Raw genomic sequence first — 25,030 nt, 5'->3', positions numbered from 1 at the left:
TTTTTCAAATGCTTGAACCATTGTACTTACTGTCCAAGGCAGTCCCCTCCAATGGAGCATTCTTCCAAATCATCACTTGTGTAAATTTTAGCAACTGGGCCACATAATACCTGTGGCAGGGCCTATCTATGTCCCAAATGCCACCTGGGATGGGGTCCTCATTGTCAGGGAGACAATGAGTGTGACTAGGCCTCAAAACTCCATCTCATCAACCTTCTTCTTGACCACATTCAGTGCCAACTCTGTTGATTCTGATGGTCCAGAATCAGCACTAGAGTTTGGAGGGCATTGGGGTTTCTTGTGGTAAAGAGTATGTGTAATGTTTGTGAAAGATAAAAAAGGATCAGGGTGGGCATCTGGCTGGCTCAGTTAGTAGAGCATACAACTCGATCTTGGGGTCATGATTTCGAGCCCCATGTTGGGGGTAGTTTACTTAAAAAAAAAAAATGATCAGGCTATGAAAACCAAACCATGGTGTAGATCTGAAACCTGTGAAGGGAAAGGGGGGAGGAAGCAGATGTGGGTAGGTGGAGCGTCAGACTGAGATGCAGATCTGCCAAGATCTCGCTGATCTAATGGGAAGCTCTAGACCAAGGATTATCTATTGGAGAAGCCCCACACTGGGAAGCAATGGCCAGGCCATGTTATTGGCTGGGGGCTGCTTGGGAAAAGTGTGATTTGGGCTCTATCTGAGGCAGACGCTGAAGGGCTACCCTTGGAGAAACCAACCAGCTAATTGCACCGCTTGCAGCTGACCAGCAAGTTATTTCATGAAGGGAGATCCTACACTCCCACAGCAGCCACGCTCACCTTGTGGTCACTGGAGACAGAAAGAGGCAGACAGACAGACAGACAGACAGACTGGAATGTGTTCATTTCAACAGATCAGAAATCACAAAACAATATGTAGAATTCAGTTATTCAAAATAGAAACCAAACGAACGACCATTTGGAATCAGCATAAATTCACCAAGAATGAGTTTCACCAGAATAACCAGCATCTTTCTTTGCTAAACTATATAGAAATATGGCCTGAGAGATAATAGTTTGACACTTGGTAGAAAAAATAGCAGATTGTAGTTAAATGGTTTAAATAACACACTGAGCTGCAGATAACATGCTGTAGGCTCATGTCCTTATTGGCTTTGTTCAATCCTGAAAAGGTGTAGAAATGCTTTGAGGTGGTACTGAAAAAGAGGGAGAGAGAATAGGGTACACGATGGAATAAAAAACCAAAAAAGCACAAGGCTAAATAGCATGGCAGAACTAGACAAAGTAAAATCTCATGGGAATAAGTAATACTTTTACTCATGGGAAAAGTAATACTTTACATGGGACCCCCTCTCCCCACAAACAAACAAACAAGCAAGCAAAAACAACCCTGTCAGAAAAGTGTATTTCATTTACATGAAATACAGTCAAGTGTGCCCCTGGCGTACCTCCAAGGAACTCCTAAAGCTCTGAGAAACAGCTTGAAGATCCCTGACCTGAACCAGAGAGCAAATTCCATTCTTTTTTGTAGGTCAAACTGTTTGAAGTAGTAAGATCAGTTCTGGCTATCACACTCTAAAGCATCTGTGAAAATCTTGGTGCTACAAAAGAATAATGAAAGGATTTAAAAATGTATCGGGTAAAAAACCAGCGAGGGAGATATTCTCCCGGAAAAAAAAAAAATGTGTTCTCAAAACATCTGGAAATATCTGGAGAAGGGACAAGGACTTATTCCATGTGTCTCCACAAGGCATAACTAGGGGAAAAAAAGATGGGAGAGTGTGTGATTAGTTTCCTAGAGCCGTCGTAGCAAACGACCATAAACTGGATGGTTTAAAACAACAGACATTTATTCTCTCACAGTTCTGGAGTGAGAAGTCCAACATCAGGTATCAGCAGGATCATACTCTCCAAAGGCTCTGGGGAAGAATCCGTCCTTGCCTCCTCCAGTTCCTGGTGGTTCCCAGCAATCCTTGGTGTTCCTTGGCTTGTAGATGTATCACAGCATGGATACATGGTGTTCTCCCAAGTGCCTGTGTCTCAGTGTCTTCTCCAATTTGTAGGACACCACTCATTAAATTAAGGTCCACCCTAATCCATCCAGTATGACTTCACCTTAACTAATTACAGCTTTGACAACTCCATTTCCAAATACCATCACATTCTGAGCTACTGGGAGTTAGGACTTCAACATATATTTTTTAGGGAGACACACTTCAAACTAGAATAAATTGTATAAGCAGACTTCAGTTTGAAAGAAATAACTTTCTAATGGTAGGATTTGTTGAAACGTGCAGTAATTTTCTGAGTTAATTCCTGTCAGTGAAGGTGTCAAGGGTGATTCACTTCAAAGATGCTGAGAAGTAACTAATTCATTGGGTAGGTTATTAGACTAGAAAATATTAAATTTTTCACCTGTTGGTCAATAGGCAAATAAGCTCATGAACTAAGTGAGATTACATCACTCTTTCATTAACGTTGCCACCTAAAAACTTCAACTCACATCTCCACTCACTAATTCACTAGGTAAGTTACTGTATTTGCTGCTACAAGGAAGTACAAACATATCCTCTCCCCCAAACCTGCTCCCCTCCTTGTGTATTGGTGAAAGTCATCAGCCTCTCTGTTCAATTGTCTAAGCCAAAAGTAGGGGGGTTCATGTTAAATATAAGCATACTGACTTACAGCATGGATTTTGAAGTCAGTCAGACTCAGGATTAAATTCCAGCTCCATCACTTTCGACCTATAATTTTGGGCAAGTTGATTATGGTTGAATTGCCCACTTTCTTATATTCCACTTCAGGCCTTTATCATCCTTTGCCTTTATTGCTTAAAACCTCCTAATTCTGTTTGAGGTAGAACATTCAGTAAAGTATTAATATATAAAGTGTAGAATTAAATTTTTTTAAATTTTATTTTAGAGCGTGGATGAGCAGGGGAGAGGGGCAAAAGGGAGAGAGAATCTTAAGCAAGCTTCACGCTCAGTGCAGAGCCTGACACGGGGCTCAATCCAACAACCCTGGGATCATGACCTGAACCAAAATCAAGAGTTGGAGGCTCAACAAACTGAGCCACCAAGGTGCCCCTAAATTGTGGAATTTAATGAGTTTTCATATACATATAAATCTGGGAAAACAAGATAATCAAGTATCCATCACCTCCAAAAGTTTGTTCCCACCACCCCATATCTTCAGGCAAATACTTCTGACTTTTGTCATTATGAATTTGCATTTTATATAGATAAAACCATACAGGGTACTTTTTGCATGGGTACTTTCACTCAGCATAATAGACATTTATCAATGTTGTTGCATATATTAATAGTTCATTCCTGTTTTACCACTGAGTAGCAGTCCAATGTATGGATATCTCACATTGGCCATCCAATCACCTACTAATGGACATTTAGGATGTTTCCAGTTTGGGTATTTTACAAACTTGATACAAACCTTTATACACAAGTTTTTGTGTAGACATAGTCTTTTTCTCTTGGGTAAATACCTACGAGCGAAATGGCTGACTTGTATAGTATAGGTACGTGTTTAACTTTTTAAAGAAGCTGTCAAACAGTTTTTCAAAGTACTTACACATTCTACATCGCCATCAGTAGTGTCGGAAAGTTCCCATTACTCCACGTCCTTGCCAAAACTTGGTACAGACAGTGCAGTGATGGTGCGGTGGTATCTTGTGGTTTTCACCTGTTATTCCCCCTAATCATTGATACTCAGCAGTTTTTCAGTTACTTATTTGCCGTCTCTGTATTTTCTTCAGTCAAGAATAGTTCAGGTAAAAAAAAAAAATCATAAAACTTGTCCATTTTTAAATTGGGTTATTTTGCTTCTGGTTATTAAACCCTAAGATTTAAAAAAAAAATCTAAATTCAAGTGCTTTATTGGGTTATATACTTTGCCCATATATTGTGCAGTCTTTACAAAATGTCTTTTTAAAAGCCTAAATCCTAAATTTTGTTGAGCCCAATTTATCAATTGTTTTTAGTAATTTGTTTCATAGCTAAGAAATCTTTGCCACATCCAAGATCTTAGAGCTTCTGTTTTCTTGAAATTTTATAGTTTTACTCGTTAAGTGTATGATTCATTTTGGGCTAATTTTTGTATAGAAGATTTTTATTTTTGTTTTTTTACAAATAGCTTTCCAAATGTTCTAGTACCATTTGTTGGATACATTATTCTTTTCCCCTACAAGTACCTTGGCATCTTTTAAAAAAACTAATCTCTGTACTTTCCCTGCCGTTCCATTGGTATGTCTGTCTTTATGCCAATACTTTATAATAAGTCCAAGTTGTCATCATCATTTGGTACTGATAAGGTCTCTTGTTTTTCCCTTCTCGTGACCCTTCCAGATCACTCTCCAGACTATAAGCCAAGGTATTTTTCTTAAGTGCAAATCTGAATCCATCAGTCCTTTTCACCCAGGAGATAAAACCAAAACTCTATTAATTTGGTCTTTTGCATGCTAGCTCTAATTTTATCTCAATTTATTTTTACCACTTCCTCATCCACATTCAATGCTCTGAACACTGTTCTCTCATCCTGGGCTTTTGCACTTGCTCTGTGCCTTATCTCAGATGCCCTCATCTTCACTCTCCCACCTTTGCCTGGCCAATACTCACCACTTCCCCTGGAATTCTTTCCTGGACTCCCTTAGACAGCTTTGTTCTCACCTTGATGCTCACTCAGCACTGTGATTAGCCTATCACAACAACTGTCACACTATTTTAATTACCCATTTGTCTTCTCTGCCAGATCATAAGCTCCTTGGGATACAGAAAGCACTTGATATCTGAATGAGTGTAAAGATGAACAAGACAGTTCTTGTTCTTCAGAAGCTCCCAACAAAATGTGGGATGCAGAGCGGTAAACTGTACCAGATCCTGTCGCTCCCCACCCCACACCTCCAGTGCTTTCTAGGTCTGTCATTTCACAGTGCCTTGCTTCGTAGAAGGGATAACCTTTGTGTATTGGTCACTGTACTGAAATAAATCACTTGTATGGATCATCTGAGACCTGGGAAGAGAATAGCTTCTTCCACAGAACTTTCATTTCCTCCTGGCCACCTCCTGAGGACACTGCCAGAGACCACACCTCAATCCAAGTTCAAAGCTTGACATTCCCTGAACCAATCCAAGATGCAAGTCTGAATCAGGGTTGCTTCCTCAGGTGACCTTCACTCTGGGGATGGAGCTCTGCTAGTCGCTGGCTTTAGTTTTGGTGGGTGCGATGTAGGTATAGTAGCTCAGACCCCTCGCTGTGTTTTCTGAGCAACATTTCCTGTGATATTGCCCACACAATGACTCAGCTTTATAATCTCTCCTCAATAAGCGCCCTAGGACAAAAGGAACTGAGTGCTAGGCTCAGCTCTTTGATTAGTGGAAACCGAAAGACCAATTTCAACCTTACCCTCACCCACAAGGCTCTACCATCCTTTGGCCCTTGGCTGCTGCCCCTCCCCCTCCCCAACAACGTACTCTGAGGCAGGCACATCCTCCTCCAGGCTGGCCCTCATACAAACCCTGTCCTAGGGCTTTTGTACTTCCCTAGAACCCATCTACATTTTTAACTTTCAAACCATTACGCTTCTTTTTGCAGTCAACTCACTTCCATGATTATCAGAAACAGCTATTTATCTGCACCTTTTAGGGCTCATTACTTTTGATGTTATTTTTCTTTCTTATCCCGCTCAGAATATAGACCCTTTGAAGATATATGCTTTGTCTTATCTGCCATCCTCAGCATTCGAGGTTCTAAGTACTTGCTTAATGTCTGTTTTTAACCTTAATGAGTATTAGGTTTACCTTTATGAGCTCAGGTCTCTTCAGATATATTTAGCTTAAAACAATTATATATTCTTTTTAAATAAAATTTCTTAAATGTCTTATTTTTGAGACAGCGCACGAGCATTTGTGCATGTGGGGGAGGGGCTGGGGGGGGGGCAGAGGATCAGAAGCAGGCTCTGCACTGACAGCAGCGAGCCCGATGTGAGGCTCAAACTCATGAATCATGACCTAAGACAAAAGTCGGACACTTAACTGACTGAGCCACCTAGGTGCCCTAAAACAATTACATTCTTAATCTGTAAATATATATTCAAGGTAAGCAATTTACCTCAGACATAGGGCAAAGATACAAGAAAAATATTTTTTTTAATAAACGAAAGTAAAACCAATGAAGAATTGTTAACGGTTTACTTCAAAGCAATTTTTTCAAACTTTCTGGGATAGGAAGGGTAAGTTGTTCACACAGATGGTGGTTTAGAGGTAGGTTTCAAAACTGCTAGCACTTGCACAAGTTTCTTTAGAAAAGTTAGTATAAAAATACAAGTACAATCAAGTTAATTTAACAAACATTTATTAAAAGCTTGTATGTTGTGTACTGTGTGCTACATGCTGGGGGCATTTGAGACATTGCCCCTACTGTTAAAGAATCCAGGACAGAAGACTGGTAGGGGGTGGGAAGGGAAGGACAAATATAACCTTAGAACTACATTTGAACTGGACTTTTTAGGTAGAAAAGCAGATGAAAAACACTCTAGGAACATGGAAGAACATTAGCAAAGTATAGGTAGTCTTCTTTTGCTACTATTTAAGGAACAAAGTGTGTGGATGGCTGAAGAGCAGCCTGGGAACACAGGATGCAGGTAGTGAAGGGACAGAATGACAAGGACACTAGGAGAAAGGAGGGATTTGAGATCATTTTTAAAGAGAGGCTCAAAAGGACTTAATGATGAAAAATGTCAGAGAGGACCAGTAAACAGCGATTAAGTCTTCGTTTGGGTAACTAGGTTGGATAGAATGCCATTATAACAGGAAAGAAAAGAGAAACATGCTTTCTGGGGTATGAGAGAGGACATAAAACATTTTTTAAAGAGTTATTTTTATTTTTTTAATTTGAGAGGGAGTGTGAGTGGGGGAGAGGAGCAGAGGGAGAAAGAATCTTAAGCACACTCTATGCTCAGCTCAGTGCGAAGCCCGACCTCATGACTGTGAGATCATGACCTGAACTGAAGAGTGGGACGCTTAACCAACTGAGCCACCCAGGTGCCCCAGGACATAAGAAAATTTTAATGTTAAGTTGGAAACGTTTTCTGCAGGAAATAGCCATCCTTATTAGGTTCTTGCCTGATGAGTTATATCTACCCACCATGGGTCCTTGAAGGTCAAGTACCTATATGAGAAGATATTTTCTACCTTAGTTTCTTATTTCAATTTTCCTTATTAAAACATTTCCAAACTCCACTGGACTGGAAAGAGCACACAGGTACTCACTTACATATTTTGCCTTAAGCAAACATTAAAAAGAAATCTCATAAGCAATTTAAAAGATTTATTGACAGAAGTTCCCAACAGGACAGATGTTGTAGAACCACTGTGGCCTTGGACCCTATTATCCAAGCACAGAAAACTCTTAGCTATGTCATTTGACTTCTCTTCAGTTCATGTTTAATTTTGCTGTATGTTAGTGTGAAAAGTACTACGGAATGTAGAGAGGACTTCAAAAGACTCACTTATCCAGTGTTGCTTAAACCATCTGAGAGAGGTAGAAATTATTCTAAGATTTATAATAAAGGGAGAGAATGTCAACAAAGTACAAAGATGGGTCTTGCATTTACGTAACCAGTTACTCATCTACTGTTGAGGATGGAGAAACAGCATGTTGAGGTAAGGCAGTTTCATACCCCTGTGAGGAGTGAGGTGCTCCTGGGGCAAGCAGGGCCCCCCTGGATAGAGAACTTAGAATATCAGCAGAGCATTCTTCCTGCTGTGAATAACTGAGATGCAGACAGGTATCCTGATTCTTCAGCCTCTCCTCTGCTTTTCTCATAGTTTCACGAGTCACTCATCTACATAAGTTAGTTGATCTATGTGTATACTCAGGAAAGTATTCCAAAGGTCTCTATGGTATGTCCTTATTAATCTAATAGAACTTAAAGTTCAGCAACACTAGACTCATGGTGGAACTCTAAGCAAGTGCTTGGGTCTCAATTTCCACCTTTTCTGAAGATGCCTGTCTTTCAATCAGGACTTCTTCAATTAAAGCATGAAGAACCACCAAAATATACTAGGCTACACTGCTAAGTGAACATGATCCATTAAATAAATAAACAAGTGGCGTTAGGGACTATCTTCGTGCTGTTGCACCTATTTTTGGAAATGGACATGTCACTGTTTCCACAAACCTTTGAAGATCGCAGTCCTCTGTAATGAGAAACTAGTACATAAGTAAATTTTTACATTATTATAAACTACAAAGAGATTTAATTATCCAATTTAATATTCAAGTCTACATAAAAAAAAATCAATGACAACTGCTTTATTATTAAAAGTTACTGAATTCCATAAAGCACACAATGTAATTTATATTCAACTAACAAAAGTTTGGTACATGTATTTAAAAATATATAATATATAGATTTATGTCTTAACATTTATATTCTATTCAAAAAGCAGCAGCTTTACATATTTTACAACTTGAATTTATAAAATATATACATCCACCCTATTCAAATCCTCAAGCATGAGCTTCCATTCCTATTAATAAAATGCACAATCTGTATTTCTGAATATTGAGAGAAAAATGGTACCAACTAAAAACAACAAATCACTTTAACTTGAACATGGACTTAATTCTTGGCTACCAGATAACTGACATGATAATCTGTTCGATTAATGATTTTACCCCGAGAATGACAATCAATTTGCATTTATGTAAATAATCTGTGGTTAACTATTAAGAGACTCGCATTTATATTCATGGTATCTGACATTCTACCACATTCCTCACTAGTCTTGTTTCAGGCTTTAGAATTAGAGAGGTGGGATTATTCAATCTTTCCATTTACCAGGAAATTTGACAAGTGTGGCCACACCTAACAAGCCAAAGCCCAGAACCATGCTTTGCCTTTGAGAAAACTGCTTAGAATTACTGCAGAAGCAAACTTTTGACAAAACCCTGACAAAGTATGCACCAAGAAATAGAACAAGAACGGTTTCTCTTTCTCCCTGTCAACTGCACTCAACTTGCACAACTGCAGTTCTTTAGGTATGGTAAAGCATACCAGCTTCTAGTCAAGCTTTCCTTCCACATATTCAAAAATGTCTTCAGATATTATATTGTTTTATAAACAATTTTTTGATAAAACAGTCATATAACCATTCTGGAGATTCATCCTCAACTATCAGTCCCAGTAACTTTTGAGAATTAAAGTCACAGAGAACACCTCAATCATCAGGACGATAGTCAGAACCAGAACTTCAACTTTAAAGATAAAGATCTAAAGTTTGAAGTACATGTGTAGACTCCACGGGCCTCTAATGATAATGATGCATACAAGCCTGTCTTTAATGCAGTGCATGCTGAGAAAATTAAAGTCTCCCACAAATTATTTAAAAAAAAGAAAAAAAGTTCCAAATCTCAAAATGGCTTAGAAACTTAAACGGAAAAAACACTTTTACCAAAACAATTAATTCAATTCATTTGGGCAATAATTAGACTTTGGGAGAGTCACCATCCAAAAAGTAAGCAAAACTCCCTTAATATTAGTATTTAAGAACTAAATTACAATTAACAGCTCATTTATCAAGTAGACAATTATTCAATAAATTTAGCCACCTACTCTTGAACTGAAATAAAGTATCAGAAATTCTACATATTTTATCTGTAGGAAGGAGTCCTCTTATTTAAGAAAAATTTCTGATGTAATTTCAATAGTCTTCCTTCTCTGGATTCCCTAACCTCAAGAAAAGGAAGGAGCAAAGAAGGAAGGAAGGGAGAGGGAGAGGAAAACTTCGGGAAACTGCTGAAGACCGACATAGTGGACATCTGTGAGAAGACAGGAAGAAAGAAGAGAGAGAAAAACAAGACTGCAAAGAGGATTGGGCCAAGTGGTGCAGATTAAAAGACACCTTCACAGATCTTAATCATGCAAAGGCATTAGCATAACATAGAATCGTGCAGTAGCTGATTTTGGTAACAGTGAATCCTTAGAGAAGATATGGGTAAGCCTCAGTTCTTTTAGAAAACCAATTTATATACACTTAATAATCCTAAGCATTCATCTTGAATATGTACAAAAAAATTAAATAAAAGTGAGATCAAGAAATATAAGCAGCAGTGACCATAAAGGCTTAGAACTAGTGACACTGAATTCTTTATTTAAAAAAATTTTTGAACACACAGTACCTCCTCTTCTCTTCTATTTTTAGGAAGAAGTTGTAACAAGTTTAAATATCTCAATTCTCAAAAACAATAGGCTTTTTAAAAAATAAGATTTGATTACCAGAAACAAGTAATACCATGGTTACATACCATTTTCATATCACTACTCATTTCCATTATTTGTCAATTCATCTTTGATGCAATCTGGAAATAATTAAGCAGTCACTAGATACCTGTTTTAGAATCTGAAGAAATTATTATTCACCACAGGAATCTAATGATATATATTTGCATATATTTAAAATTTCAGAAGGGAAAAAGTAATAAACTATTCTAGTTATTTTATACCAAATATTTATATACCTAGTCAAAACAAGGATTAAGGTCTTTCTCCAGATGAACCATATATAAAAGCTATTTTTTAGCATTTTCTTTTGGGGATTAAAAAAAGCTTTATGTCCCTGCTAGCTAAAAGGAGGAATTCATACACTACAAGTGAGTCCTTTAGAGGTGAATATTAAATTCCTTAAGAGAACAGCCATAAAATGTATTTTAAAAAATTTATCTTAAAAAACTGAAAACCATTTCTCTCATTAAAATCTATGGCATTAATACCTACTTGACATAATATTTTTTTTTTGAAAGGGCACCAAGTTCATGATATAAACATGCAAAATAAGGAAATGAATGTATCACTGCCTTAACAGAATTTGGCAAACCAGAAGAATGGCCTTAAAATAAATAAATAAATAAATAAATAGAGAGTACATATTGTCTAAATATGAAAGTATAATTCTGTAGGCCTATGTAGCAGACAGTGCCCCATAGAGCAAGGGAAGAGGGAAGTAGCATATTCCTATGTACATTTTCTTGGTATTCTGGTTGTCGTTCAACAACGTGTTACAGAGAAATATTGTTTATTATTACAAAGTCATTAATTTTGCTCTCTAGAGCAATGACTTAAGTAAACATCTTATGTCTTTTAATAATGTAACTTACATTTAAAATCAACTTAATTAAATCTAAGTGCAAAGGAGTTTCCAATAATTCCTAAGTTCAAGGGAGTAATGTAACGAATAAAGTGTTATCTTATTGCAAATTTTGAATGATTGGTATTTCTATATTTTAGGATATTTCACCTTCTCTTTAAACCGTAAAGTGTACTGAAATTATTTGGTTTCCTTTACTTTCCTCTGCTTCATTTTAATTTATTTTATGATATCTCTAGGTAGAGAGAGAGGTATCTTAAAATACTGCTATTTTTATTTTACAAAACTCAACTGAGGCTATATACCACCTATTAATCTACAGGACAGCATTGTTCATCTTTGACCTGGTATATTAATTCCTTTGGTGAATAAATGTCACAGGTCATTTCTTTATAAAAGAATTTTAGTAAGAGGACCAGCATTATGGAGAAAGATTCCCCCACCCCCACAAATGATCAAGTCAATCAGTTTAGAGTTGTGTAACATATGAAAAATATATAATTTGTCACTGCAATTTTCATATTAAAAAGCAGTTAAAAACTAAGAGTAGCTCAAGCATTCCAAAAAACATTTTTTGTCTTGGTTAAACAGGGCAACTAATAAGACTGATAGAAACTACTGTGAGAACTTAGGTGTATCTAGTGAAGAAAGAACAAAAATGTGTTTAATTTCAAAAAGTGGTAGTTGCTAACTATAGTATAAACAGTGTCCACAATTTGGTGGCTGGCCATAGTTTTAATTTGTTTTTCAAGTTATTTCTACAGCAGACATATTTTTGAAGTCTACCCACCCCTGAGTTCAGCAATTATACTTTTAGAGTGTAAAATTATATGCCCTTAATTAACAACATGTACAAAGCTACAAAATGTCATCTATACAGAGATTAAAAACAATTTTGAAAATACTCCTCGCCAATTATTGATTGGATGGTTTTGCTGGGGTACATACTTCAAACCTTTCAGCCAATTAATTGGCTTTTAGTTTTAAGCCCAAATTGATTCATATATTTATTCACTGCAGGATATGTCAAAAAGAGTGCAACAACAGCATTAGTAAAAATAACATTGTAGTAGAAACAGATTTTTGCATATGTGAAAAGGTAATTTATAAAATACATAATCGCTTTTTAAAAAGAGAACCTAGTTGCAGTATCATTAACTTACATGGTACTGAGAATTGGACGTTTCAACAATTTTTTTCTATAGAAAACTTTATCTAGCTGTAAGCAAAGTCTTTTAAACAACAAGAAAACAAAACTAATCCCTCCAGGAAAAATTGTACGGTTGTGTGAGACAAATAAGCAAACATACCATTCTATAGTGTACTTTTGCCTAAATTTTAAAATAAAAATGTCCACACTCTTTTGTTAAAACATTAAGCCTCTGTCAAAAATGTATTTCTTATTTTAGGGTACAGGATTAAAGGACATAATGATACTTACAAGTAAAGAAAATTTACAGGAAAAAACTTGACAAAAATTTTCCAATTGAAGTACTGTAACATTCAATCTTGACTTAAAACATAACAAAAGAAACAAAATTGCAAACAAAAACTGTTTATGGATTTTCCAAACATAAATAAATGAAATAGTGTTTAGGCAGTAGGGCTCATGCTGATGGCTAGCAGGAAGTAACAGAGTGTAATCTACTTGGAAAAACTGTTAATGTACAAATAAGCCCAAATTATGGACTGCAGCAGTTGAATCATCACTGCCATTTTTCTTCCAAAATAAAGCCTTGATTAAACCATTCATACCCTATATTACTCATACCTTTACTTCAGATATTGAGGAACTATATACAACAAATGAATTTATTTTCACCATAGGGATAACATATTGTACCTCTCTGCCAATGTTACTTGAAAACCTTCCATGTCAAAACAATTTGACAGCAGATATAAACAATTCAATAAATACGCAATGATCTTTCATTACAGTCCTTTAAAGACGCATGTTAATTCATGCCGTTAACCTTAGGATCACAGTGCATAGAATCCAAATATAAACAGTTGGGGTGACTTTCAAGGTAATGTTGGATCCCTCACTTTATTTATAATCCCACTATAACCAATAAGTTCATTTCATAGGCCCTATCATGCATTAATCATTGGGTGGCAGGAGTTAATGAAAATTTTTCCTGTTAAACGTCCATTGCCGGCAATGAACGTCCCAAAACCGCCAAGGAAGTCATTGTTATTGCACAATACATGAGGACCTGGAACTTTTCCAAAAGCTTAAAAAAATAAAAATAAAAAATGGAATTATATTTGACATTTCCTGACACCTGCATTAATACTGTATGACTAATAAAAGCATGTCAGTTGCCTGGACTGAACCAGCGATCAACATGCGCCCAGAATGCACACGAGTAAAAATGCAGTAAAAGGAAGTAGTCTTCATTGCCTATAGGTCACTTCCAGTCAAAGGTTAAAGTTCAAAGACTGAATGATCAAAGTGCTCATTTTCTCAGTAGGACTATCTTCTGCTAGGAGGATGATAACAGTGGCATCAACAAGTATCATCTTAAAGAAAAGGAGAAAAAAGATAATTAAAAAAGTCAAGCCTGCATAAGTAAAATCCACAAGTTAGCCTAACATATAAATAATTTCAAGTAGCAAGAAGAACATGATTTATTTGTCTGACTTGCCTCCCCCAATCCTTGCAAATAAAAAGTCCAATTTGTGTTCAATTATATAGTGACAAACACATCAAATTCAATTCTTTCATGGAAATGTAGTTCACATAGATCTTAAATGATGCATTAATTAGTGTGTTAGTTCTACTTAAAATAATAAATTGATATATGTTAGCACATATTCAGGATTTATCTCTCAAGAGTTGTTTTAAGGGCCACAATTTTAAATTATAATGAGACAGGAAGCAAACTCCTGACCAACAGTGTCCTACTATTTAACACAGGATAATACAAGTGTGCCTTTAGTCTATGAAGGAAATAACTTCACAAATAAGGTATGATCTCCAAATCAATTAATACATAGTCAATGTTATTAATTTCTCTATGGAAAATACATTTAAAAATACATTTTTCAGCAAGTATAGATACATATGCAAATGAGGTTAAAAAACTAAAATAATTTAGTAATGACTTTTGGTAGCCTCAACACATCATATTTATGTAAGACATGAAATTTGGGGATTCATAACTTATTTTACAAATTTTATTTCACAAGACATATCTGAAGGATTTATTTTGAGGACTGGTTACTCTTCAGAAAGAGGCTTTAGAAGGAAGACTAGTAACAACTACCCAAGAATTGTGAAAGCTCTCTAAAACATTTCTGAAAAATTGGCTAAAATACTTTATAAAATATCCATGTTAGGATCAATACACTGTTAATAAAATCCCCATTCCCAATGATTCAATGAGAGCTAAAAACCAGTATATCTGAATTCTCTGCTAGGCAAACTCATGGAATATTCCATCCCCTGTACATTAAGGGTGATCTAAAGGGTGAAATATATTGGATTTTTAAAATAAATCTTACCTAAATCATTAGAATTCTTTGAAGAAATAGTATCTTTAAGAAGGAAGTAAATGGACAGTTTATAGTTTCTAAGTGTCACATGAAAGTATGTTTCCTCAATTACTGTGGAACTTGGAATACAGAGGAGATACAGATGTCATGGATGCAGAATATAAAAAATGTTAAAACATCACTTTTCCAACAGAGTAATTTATAATATTAGGGTCCTTGAAATTAATACTCAAACTAACCGCCCTTAGATCTCTAAGCTAAGGGACTGCACTAAATTCTGATAGGTCAAACTTTAAGTATCATACCATATGACAATGTATACAATAAAAAGGTGAGACAAAATTCAATTTGAACATCATATACCTAGTTAACTGCCAAAAATAAGCTTTTATTTCCAAAGATATCATCTCTGATAGGTGATACTGTAAATGTATCTGCATCAGGTTGTTCATTTTGGAAGTTTTTCAGTATAGTGGGCTGCTGTAGAATGTGCTACAATCCACCAAAATGAGTAAGAAATCCATACAAAACTATTCTCCCTACCCTAATCTCCACTCTGGATCAGAAGTTAAAAAAAAAAAAAAAATTAGAGGACGAATATGATACTCCCTGCCTTAAATACTCTATCTTTAGAGAAATAAATGTACTAAGTAAGTTTTGAAAATAGAGTTCCATGATCTCTGATAGCTGGACCCACAAGGACACGTGGATTTAACATTACAAATCCATCATGGCTGTAAATAACCAAAGAGTCTATGAGCAAATACTTAAGTATGGAGACAAGTATGAGCCAAAGCCAGGCAAACTTTTTCCTAGGAAAAAAAGGCCATCACTAAGAAGCAAAAAACTCATTTGTTAGCAAAAGGAACACAGTTTTCTAACTAGATGAAAAAGATTACTGAATACCAGGATGACCTACAAAAAAAGGTTGTTAATTTAATAAGATCAAGACAAATATAGGTCTATAAAACATGGTCAAATGACACAATATATCTAACTTCTTGAATAAAGTATTTGTAGCAAAATGAAGGCCTGGGAAAAAAATCTTAGATTAATCCCTTAAACTTTTTTTCTGGAACTGTGTAAGCGCTTATTAAAACTATACCCTCAAATATAATACACAAATCACCAGTTCCAAAGAAGTGACATCTACCATGGCTAACTTCACTAGGGTTCTGGGAAATATGAGTGGAAGAGAACTATATTAGAAGCATGTCATTTAGTTCTCCCGAGTATAAGAACCATCCAATTATAATGGACACCACAACCATCACGTTATATTGGAAACCACCTCCCTGGATATTCCCAGGGACAAAAGACTAGAAAAAAAGGAACACAGTCTTAACAGTTTAGGGAATTAAAATTTTACTTTGATGAACCAGTTCAAGAAAGATTTCACAATAGACAACAGAACTGTTATCTAGCAGGAAATAAAGGGAAAAGGCTGTTAAGCTGTGTAAACATTTGGACTTAGGAATTTAGAAAATGATTTTGTAAGGTAGTGCAAATAAAAAGGTTTACACCTAACATAAGTAGTTCTATGGACTACTATAAGTTCTATAGACTCTATAAGTACTATAGTTCTTATAGACAGCTATAAGACAGGAAGAAAAAGAGTTTACCAATACTAGTCTGAGACAATTTTGTGTTCCTATCCCCTTATAATCCTTAAAATTTTACAGGTCCAGCTGAATGGAACCAGAATGTAGTTTAAAGTTTTGTAAAAAAAAAAAAAAAAAAAAAAAAAAAAGAGCGAGGTATTCTTCTACTCCTCCCCAAACTTATAAACTCAACAGTTTACTGGACATAACATCTAAACATTATGCCAATCTATTTCCTGTAAGCCTAGTTTTCTGAAGCCAATACTCAATAACAGTCTTAAGCTATACTGCTCAATTCTCTTATCACCTTAAGGAAAATGCTTCAAGAACCAGATCAGTACTGCCATTTGTGAAAAGCAATCATTATGAAACTAAGTTATATACATTCAATATGGATCCCAGGAAACAGATGGATCATATTATTAATGGATTCTATTGGCTATCTTATTGAAATATTTTTATGATTCCATAAAAAGATACTTTTTCTCTTTTTCAAGAACAATTATTTCTGTTTTGATACTGAACTTTAGGCTCATTCATTCATTTGTGTGCTAAACTGGATACATTTGTGCACTAAACTGGCTACCATCTTAGCCCTGAATTATAGGTAAATTCCCCTTATGTATGCGGAAATGAGTTGTCTATTCAAATACCTATTTTGGTTAGTTCCCTTTATTTTTTTAACCCTATTCTCTCCATTTAACCAATTTTTCAAAGCATATGGACCCCTGGCCTTAATTTGCAACACAGAATATTTGTATCCCAATGGCCTTAATTCTTTAGTGAATAGAAACTATCAAAGAATTCTGGAAAACAGGTTGATAGTAAACTTCAAGTAAGTAACAGTAAGGAATGTGTGTTCACATCTCAGGAAATTTTTGCACTTTAATATTAAGGAGCTAGAGAAGAATCTCAAAAGAAATGCAGAAGATATGATACTACAAAGAGAGTAACAGTAGGGTAGCAGTGACTGTCCTACATTTTCAAAGTATACTAACAACGTGGAAGATCACAGATTTAAGTTGAAAGAGGCCTTTTTTTTTCAAGCACCCAACACTGGTATCTATCTGGCAGCTCAAGTCTGGTATATCAGCAGAAACCTACTCTTCCAAATCCAGGAGATCTTCTGAACTGCTGAATTATTGTTTTTCATTAATAGTGGCATTCATCCTGCAGCCAGGAAGCCCTCTCAAGTGCATAGATATTATGAAACTAAACCCAAACCTCCCTTGTCTCTTTTGATTACAAACACTGACGAACACTCTGACCCACGTTGACCCAAGGACTGTGGCGCCTATACCTGAGGCCCACAATTCTGCTTGGGCAGAATTCAATTTCTTCTAGAAATTGAAATGTTAAGTGTTTCAGTAAGTTCATCCAATTCCAAGCAAGTCTTTATTTAGTCTCTGGATCTTTTTGTTTAAGTTTGTAGGTCATGTCAGGACACTGGCCTGACCTTGTAGCCCTTTCAGAATTAGATGATGCTAAGAAATAACAAGAGTCCATATTTCTTGGTAATTTGGTGTTATAAGGAGAACATGATTGATCAATGAAGATCTTTTGGAACTAACGCAGCTAAACAGAAAAACACATAAGCTGACATCTGGAAAACTCAAAACAAAGCTGACGTATTCTGCTTTATGAGTGAGAGTATGATTACCTTTTTGATAAGATTTTTCAAATTCACCTGTAAGGTCAAGGTGAGCTATTTCTCACATTGCTTATAACTGTCACTCTGAAATGTATAAAGGCAGAGATAATATATGCTACACAGCTGAAATGCTTTAGTTTTTAAAGATGAAGGAAAAGTTCAAGAAAGACTGTCTATACCCACTCACCTTTTTTTTTTTTTTTAACTTTTTTTTTTTCCAACGTTTATTTATTTTTGGGACAGAGAGAGACAGAGCATGAATGGGGGAGGGGCAGAGAGAGAGGGAGACACAGAATCGGAAACAGGCTCCAGGCTCTGAGCCATCAGCCCAGAGTCCGACGTGGGGCTCGAACTCACAGACCGCGAGATCGTGACCTGGCTGAAGTCGGACGCTTAACCAACTGCGCCACCCAGGCGCCCCCCCACTCACCTTTATGAAAGAGCAGCTGCTCTATCATCTCAAAGTATAACTAGTATTACCCTTTCTTGATTTCATATGATGGTCACTCATGAAGCAAACTGTCGATTTAAAGAGATTCTGGGAGGGGAATGATTCAGGTATGCAGGGTTCAAGCATGAGTACAAAACGTACTGAGTTAAGAACAGTCACTGTAAATCAATAATCTGAAAATGTTTTAAACAGAATTATCTGTAAATGAAAAAAAAATGTATCTGTACCTGGGACTGGAAACTGAGCTAGAATAGTCATAATTTAGTTGAAATACAATCCAGTCCTTTAAAGATGGCTAATTTGTATTTTGGGGGCAGGAAGGGGGAGAGACACTTTTAGTCTGTTTATTGGTAAAATGAACTCCTGGACACTAAGAAGCTAATTTACTTTGAAAAGCCTCTCTTTTCTTAGTACTTTTTGGCTAAGGTGGAGAATGTAATAGTCCAACCTATTAAAAGACTTTTTCTATTTTAGTTATGAAAGTATAAATTTCTCAGTTAACAGATAAAAACTATTAACTATGAAAAATAACTTCTATGAAGTGTATTTTGTTTTAAATAATTAATTTTATATTTCTAGTTTCACTATGGGACTTTTCTCCATCTCTTTTTTTTTTTTAAGTTTATTTATTTATTTTGAAAGACAGAGAGTAGGGGAGGGGCAGAGAGAAGAGGGAGAAGGAGAATCCCAAGCAGGCTCCACAGTCAGCATAGAGCTGGACATGGGGCTCAATTCCATGACCGTGAGATCATGACCTGAGCCAAAACCAAGAGCTGGATGCTTAACCAACTGAGGCACCCAAGCGCCCCTCTCCATTTCTTATTCAACAGCACGTAATGAGAAATTCTGGGAATATTCTTGGATAAAGGACTTCTCATAAGTCCTTTTATCTATAGAAGGCAGCATCAGAGGGACCGAAAGACTGTATCTTTCTGAAATTTCCCTACCAGGGAGTAAGTAAGGGAAAATGTACGAACACACTGAGGCAAGATAGCAGTTTATACGTTCAAATTATATGTATTTTTAAAATTCATCACTCCAAGACAATTTCCTCTCAAGTTTTATTAGAAAACACAAGTGGCTTAAAATCTATGGAAAAGACAACGGGGCATTTTTTTATGATTAGTGAAGTTGAGTTTGAAACAGAAGGACTATACTATCTTTAGAACTTTGACACTTTAAAACATGTTTGATTTAGTGTGTTTGTCAATATTGATTGACTAATCTGAATTTTTGATGAATCTGGGACTTTCCATGCTAAGATACAGCGTCTGTGACACTCAAGAATTTTTTTTTTTTGGAAGGAAGAGGTAGTTTGGTGTTTGGTCCTAGGCAAGAGGATGAAAAAGAATGACAAGCCAGCAGTGTAAATTGAATTAAAGGGCTGTTTACTTAAAGTAGGGTCTTAAATGTTTTAGTAGACTTTCAGTGCTCAGAAAGAATTCCTTAAGTCTGATTATTAATTCATTTTATATGGAAACCTGTCCTTTTATATCTCAGAATCCCTGTAATGGTAGTCCTCAAGCGTCAAGCTCTATCAGAATTATCTGGGGATACCTTAAAGACTAAAACAAAACCAGCATTCTAGGCACAGTAATAAAGTTTATTAAATTCTTTAAAAGAGAAAGCAATCAACAAGACTTTGCTGAAGGAGTTCCTGAGGGTGTGTGTAGCGGAAGGATTCGTTGAGGTAGGTGTGTTTGTGTGCATGTCTGTGCCTGGAATGAATCCAGGCAAATAGTACGTAAGATAACAAATAGTGTGTATTATAAATAATCCTCCACTGAACATTCCATGTATAAAACACTTCCTGTTTTAAAAATGATTTTCTTAGCATTGGGGCACCTAGGTGGCTTAGTCAGTTAAACATCCGACTTGGGCTCAAGTCATGGTCTCACAGTTTGTGAGTTCAAGCCCCACATCAGGCTCTGTGCTGACAGCTCAGAGCCTGGAGCCTGCTTCGGATTCTGTGTCTCCCTCTCTCTCTGCGCCTCCCTTGCTCACCCTCTGTCTTTGTCTCTCTCAAAAATAAATAAATATTAAAAAAAAAAATTAAAAGATGATTTTCTTAGGATGGATTCTCAGAAGTTGGTAACTCAGACAAAAGTCTTGATCTTAAACTTTTTTAAATATTGCTGAACTTGCTATACCATCAACAAATACGAAAGCACTATTTTTTTTCTACTCTTTATTCTTTTCCAAGATTGCACTCATTTTATACAACTCTGCCAATTCAAAAATAATTTCAAAATATTAAATCTGTAATTATGTTACTGTGAAGTTTTTGGCCAATGTTTTTTATTAATTTTATTTATTATGTTAAGCAACTCTCACAAATGGTCTTTATTTTTAATAAACTGTAAGTGTTTTTCACATTTTTAAAATAAAGGTTGGCTGTGCTTTGAGGTTTTTCTAAAAGGTTTAAATTTTCATACAACTCTTTAATATTTAACATTTGTGATTCCTTTTGATTTCAGAAATTCTTCCTTCCTCTAGAGATGATCCCGAACTTTAAGAAAATATTTTCCCTTGTTTAAAAAAAAAGTACTTAATTCAATCCACAGGAAATATTTTATATATGAAGTAAAAATGTAAATTTTTCTTTCCCAAAATGATTACCAACTTTCTAACAGGTTAACTTACTAAATAATTTTTTGCCTTCTGATTTGTGACACCTAATTCACCATATATTCAAATCTTATATATAAAAAGGCCTAGGAAAGAGTAATTCTATTTTGATGTCTATTCTTGCATTAATATGTTTTGGTATTTAGTAGACCAATTCTCTTTCATTATCCTTTAGTTCAAAATCCAAACTGCTCTTCTCACCTATTATTTTTTTCCAACTTTCAAGCACTCACCCATCATTCCACTGGATTTTAACTAAATTATATTAAACCTATAATTTGAAAATTATATAATACTAGTTTGTCATCAAATATCTCTATTTTTTGATAGCTCTTACAAGTTTTGTCATTTTTTCTTCTAGGTCATCTATAACTGTCATTAACATGAGTATTTACCTTTCCATGGTTCTTAGGGGCATTCCTCTTTCACTATGCTTTCTAACATGTAACTGTTGGCATAGTGCTATTGTATTGATTCTAGCCATCGCTTATCTCAACACCTACAGAACTTTATAATTTAAAAAGTTTTTAATTGACTCAAATTAACTCAGGTAACAGAAGGTTTCACAATTGATAGAAAGATAAGGGGGGAAAGATCATATTCTTACTAATTAGCTGTCAGTTCTCATTTTTTTTTTAATTTTTTTTTTTTTTTTTACTTTTTTAAAATTTATTTTTGAGACAGAGGGAGACAGAGCATGAATGGGGGAGGGTCAGAGAGAGGGAGACACAGAATCGGAAACAGGCTCCAGGCTCTGAGCTGTCAGCACAGAGCCCGACACAGGGCTCGAACTCACAAACCGCGAGATCATGACCTGAGCTGAAGTCGGCCGCTCAACCGACTGAGCCACCCAGGCGCCCCAGTTCTCATTTTTTATTAAGCTAACATTTAAAAAAAGAAAAATAAAGGAAATGCTCTGATGAATACATCAGGGTGGTTTTGTTCACTCCCTTCAAAAAGTACACTGAAGAGTATAAAATTTTTGTTGTGAATTTCAAATATACCTCTTTAAGGAAGAGGTGAGGTCAGTTTAGAAAAGACTGGTAGTTTTCAATTAAAAAGCTACCAGCACTCTCCCAACAGAATCAGTAAAACAAAATCAGGGAGAGTACTGTATTCATACAGCTGCAATCAGAAAAACCACAAATTTTTGAGGGCTAACTATTAGAATAGGAAGAGCTTTATTTAATGGATCATCTCTTACAATGGTATTCCCCCTCCTGCCACTAAGAACAGTACCAGAATTAAGTAATTACAAAAGACATCAAAATTTCTATTTTAAGTTAACAGGTTTCCAAATAACTAATTTCAATTTCATTTAAAGATTATTAAAGACTCTTTTTTAGTGATAAAATGGTAGCATTTTAGAATGTTAAAGTGATTTTAGATTTTACTTACATGATAGGTATGATTTTATGTGCCCCATTAAAAATCTAGTCCAACGTATCCATTGAATGTCTTAAATATTTTAAAGACTCTTCTCTATATTACAAAATTACATCAGTTATATATTCCCTTCTTTTCCCCAAACAGATATATAATCTTTCAAACCAAAATGCTAAAATAAAACTGCTTACCATGATACCACCATTTTGTTTTCTTTGGATTCTTGTTACATGTTCGAACATAAAAAGAATTATCTGGTGGTCGTCTCTGAAACCAAAAAGAATTTAAATAGATAAGAAGTTATAAAATAGAAGAAGATTTAAGGAGACAGTTTTAATAAAAGCTTTAGCAGAATTATTACAGACAGCATAAAAAATACAAATGTTTATGTGGCACAAATGAATATATTCCAGGAAAAGTAGAGTCTTGACACTGAAATTAAAAAATAAAAATAAAAAATAAAATAAAAATAAAAATAAAAAATAAAAAATAAAAAATAAAATAAAATAAAATAAAATAAAATAAAATAAAATAAAATAAAGGTATGCATGTGTGATTTGGATTAGGTTCCAACTATTAACCCAAAGTGGTAGCATTAGGTTTTAAAGAATTTTGCTTTCATTTATCTCCCTAGAAATAATTTAGTAATTACTTCTAGAAACTAATTAAAAAAAAAAAAGAAAAAAAAGTCAGAGAAGTCTACTTTACTAGGTTTGTCTGAGAAACTAACAGCAACTTATAGACCTCCACAAAGAATTATGGTTTTCCTGTAAGATAGTACCACCAAGGACAAACTAAAGGATTCAGTTTCCAAACAATATGTAAAAAGAAAAAAGGGGAAAAGCTATGTTGGCATTTCTGCTATACATATGTCCCGACTAGCATAATATTAGAAACATATGGCAGCTCTCCAAGGGAGCTATAGCAGGAAAAGTGATGCCAACAACACTGACGACAGATTATGGAAGGGAATTTCGCTGAAAATGTTGGATACTGGTTACATAAAACAAATATGTGACTCTCCACAAAAATTTGGAAACATGTCAAGTTTGTACTAAAGCCATTGAGGGCAGGTTAGTAGGTAATATGATAGGTTCAACCAACAACTAATGGCGAGCAGGACTGCCTAGACAACAGGAAGGGAGATAGGCAGTCCACTTGGCACTTCTATAACTCAGGTACAGAACTCTGCTCTTAGTTGAGCCTTATAACGCTCTTATAAGTCAATGTTAATAGTGATTTAACAAAAGGGAAGAGTAGAGTGTAAGATGTTAAACAGCTATCCCAAGATTACCCTGCTGACACAGATTAAGAAAATACCTGAAAAATTAGTATTATGAAATGAGATGCCTGGCTACCTCAAAGAATAGATGGTCTGTTGCTGTTTGTCCTGCAAAGTCATAATCTGTGTTCATGTGGAATAAACTGCTACCACTGCAACAAATTTCATAAACTCATTTTCTCTGTATATTGATTAGAACCCAATCTTCAAAAAAAAAAAAAAATATATATATATATATACATGTTTAAGGAAGAAAATACACTCATTCTATTTGCTTAAGTCAAGAATACAACCAAAATACTAAGTGATCACAGAGACATGGTTCTTGGAAAAATAAAGTAACTATACAAAAAGATGGATTACCAAAATTGTTTTAGGAACTGAATACAAGCTGGAAAGTTTGGATAATCTATATTACAAGGGCACTGAGAATAAATGGTAAATTACTAAAAGCCCTCTCAATATCAGAAATTATTTTTAACTACTGAAATCTACTGACATAATGGATTTAAATGTCCTCAGTTTAGGGAACCATTCTTGCCTGTGAAAAAGAAAACTGGAGTGAAAGAATTATGACTAAATCAAAGTTCCCAAATGCTTACAGTAAAAATTAAAATTTGTATTCAACTCAAATATTAAAGTGAAACTCACAGCACCATATTGGCCACAGAGTAAAATTCACCTCTTTTAAAAGAAGAGCTTTTGGTGAGTAGTTAAAAGACTTTTAAAAGCTTGTTTGGAGCTAGATCCCCTCAGTTTCAAACCAAGTTTCCTCTTCATGTTTGTAACCTTGTACTTAACACAGTAAAAACAGCACCTAGTAGGTACCTACGAGATGTTTGCTGAATTTTCCTCATATTTCACAGAACTAATGTGGCCAGAATTCTAGCTTCCAGATTATTATCTTGTTTAAATATAATGAAGTTTATATTATATAACATAGCTTGCCAATAATTTAAATGGAACAATTAGTCATTTACTAACTATGCAAGAAAACTAGTAGAAAACTGAAATGTGAATAGTGAGGATTAGAAAAGGATAAAGGAGGTAAAGAATATAGTCATTTCTAGCTTTTAAGAGTAAATCATTACACGTATTTTAAATTACATTAAAATGTAAAAAAGTGCTAATTAATTCAAGGCACATGCAAGAGTTACGTGCACACATCACTGGTGTTCGTCTCAATTTTTCTTATTAAATTTTATACTTAACTGCCTCACCTTTCTGAAGACATTAAACATTAACACGGGCACAGAAGTCTTTGTAACTGCAAACTGCTCTGCTCTACACCTAAAAATTTTTATGTATGCTGGGATTGGAAGTGTGGGGGATGAGAAAATATGGAAGCAATAAATGAGTTAAGAGTTGTTTCCAAAGCCC

At 35.2% G+C, this 25,030-nt stretch overlaps 1 protein-coding gene across 1 annotated transcript in view; it reads right to left on the bottom strand.

Moving 5' to 3' along the window:
• Positions 1-8,304: 8,304 nt before the first annotated feature.
• Positions 8,305-25,030, bottom strand: part of UBE2W (ubiquitin conjugating enzyme E2 W) — a 73,025-nt gene continuing 56,299 nt past the window's right edge. Inside the window, exons 5-6 of the mRNA XM_027064363.2 lie at positions 22,560-22,635; positions 8,305-13,676 (exon numbers count right to left, since the gene is read on the bottom strand). Of these exons, the coding sequence (XP_026920164.1) occupies positions 13,663-13,676; positions 22,560-22,635 (90 nt within the window). The 3' untranslated portion in view covers positions 8,305-13,662. The remainder of the gene's footprint in view (positions 13,677-22,559; positions 22,636-25,030) is intronic.

This window comes from Acinonyx jubatus, chromosome F2 (assembly GCF_027475565.1).
Source record: "Acinonyx jubatus isolate Ajub_Pintada_27869175 chromosome F2, VMU_Ajub_asm_v1.0, whole genome shotgun sequence".
In the NCBI taxonomy this organism is placed as follows: Eukaryota; Metazoa; Chordata; class Mammalia; order Carnivora; family Felidae; genus Acinonyx; species Acinonyx jubatus.
This window is presented reverse-complemented; position numbering and strand designations above follow the sequence as displayed.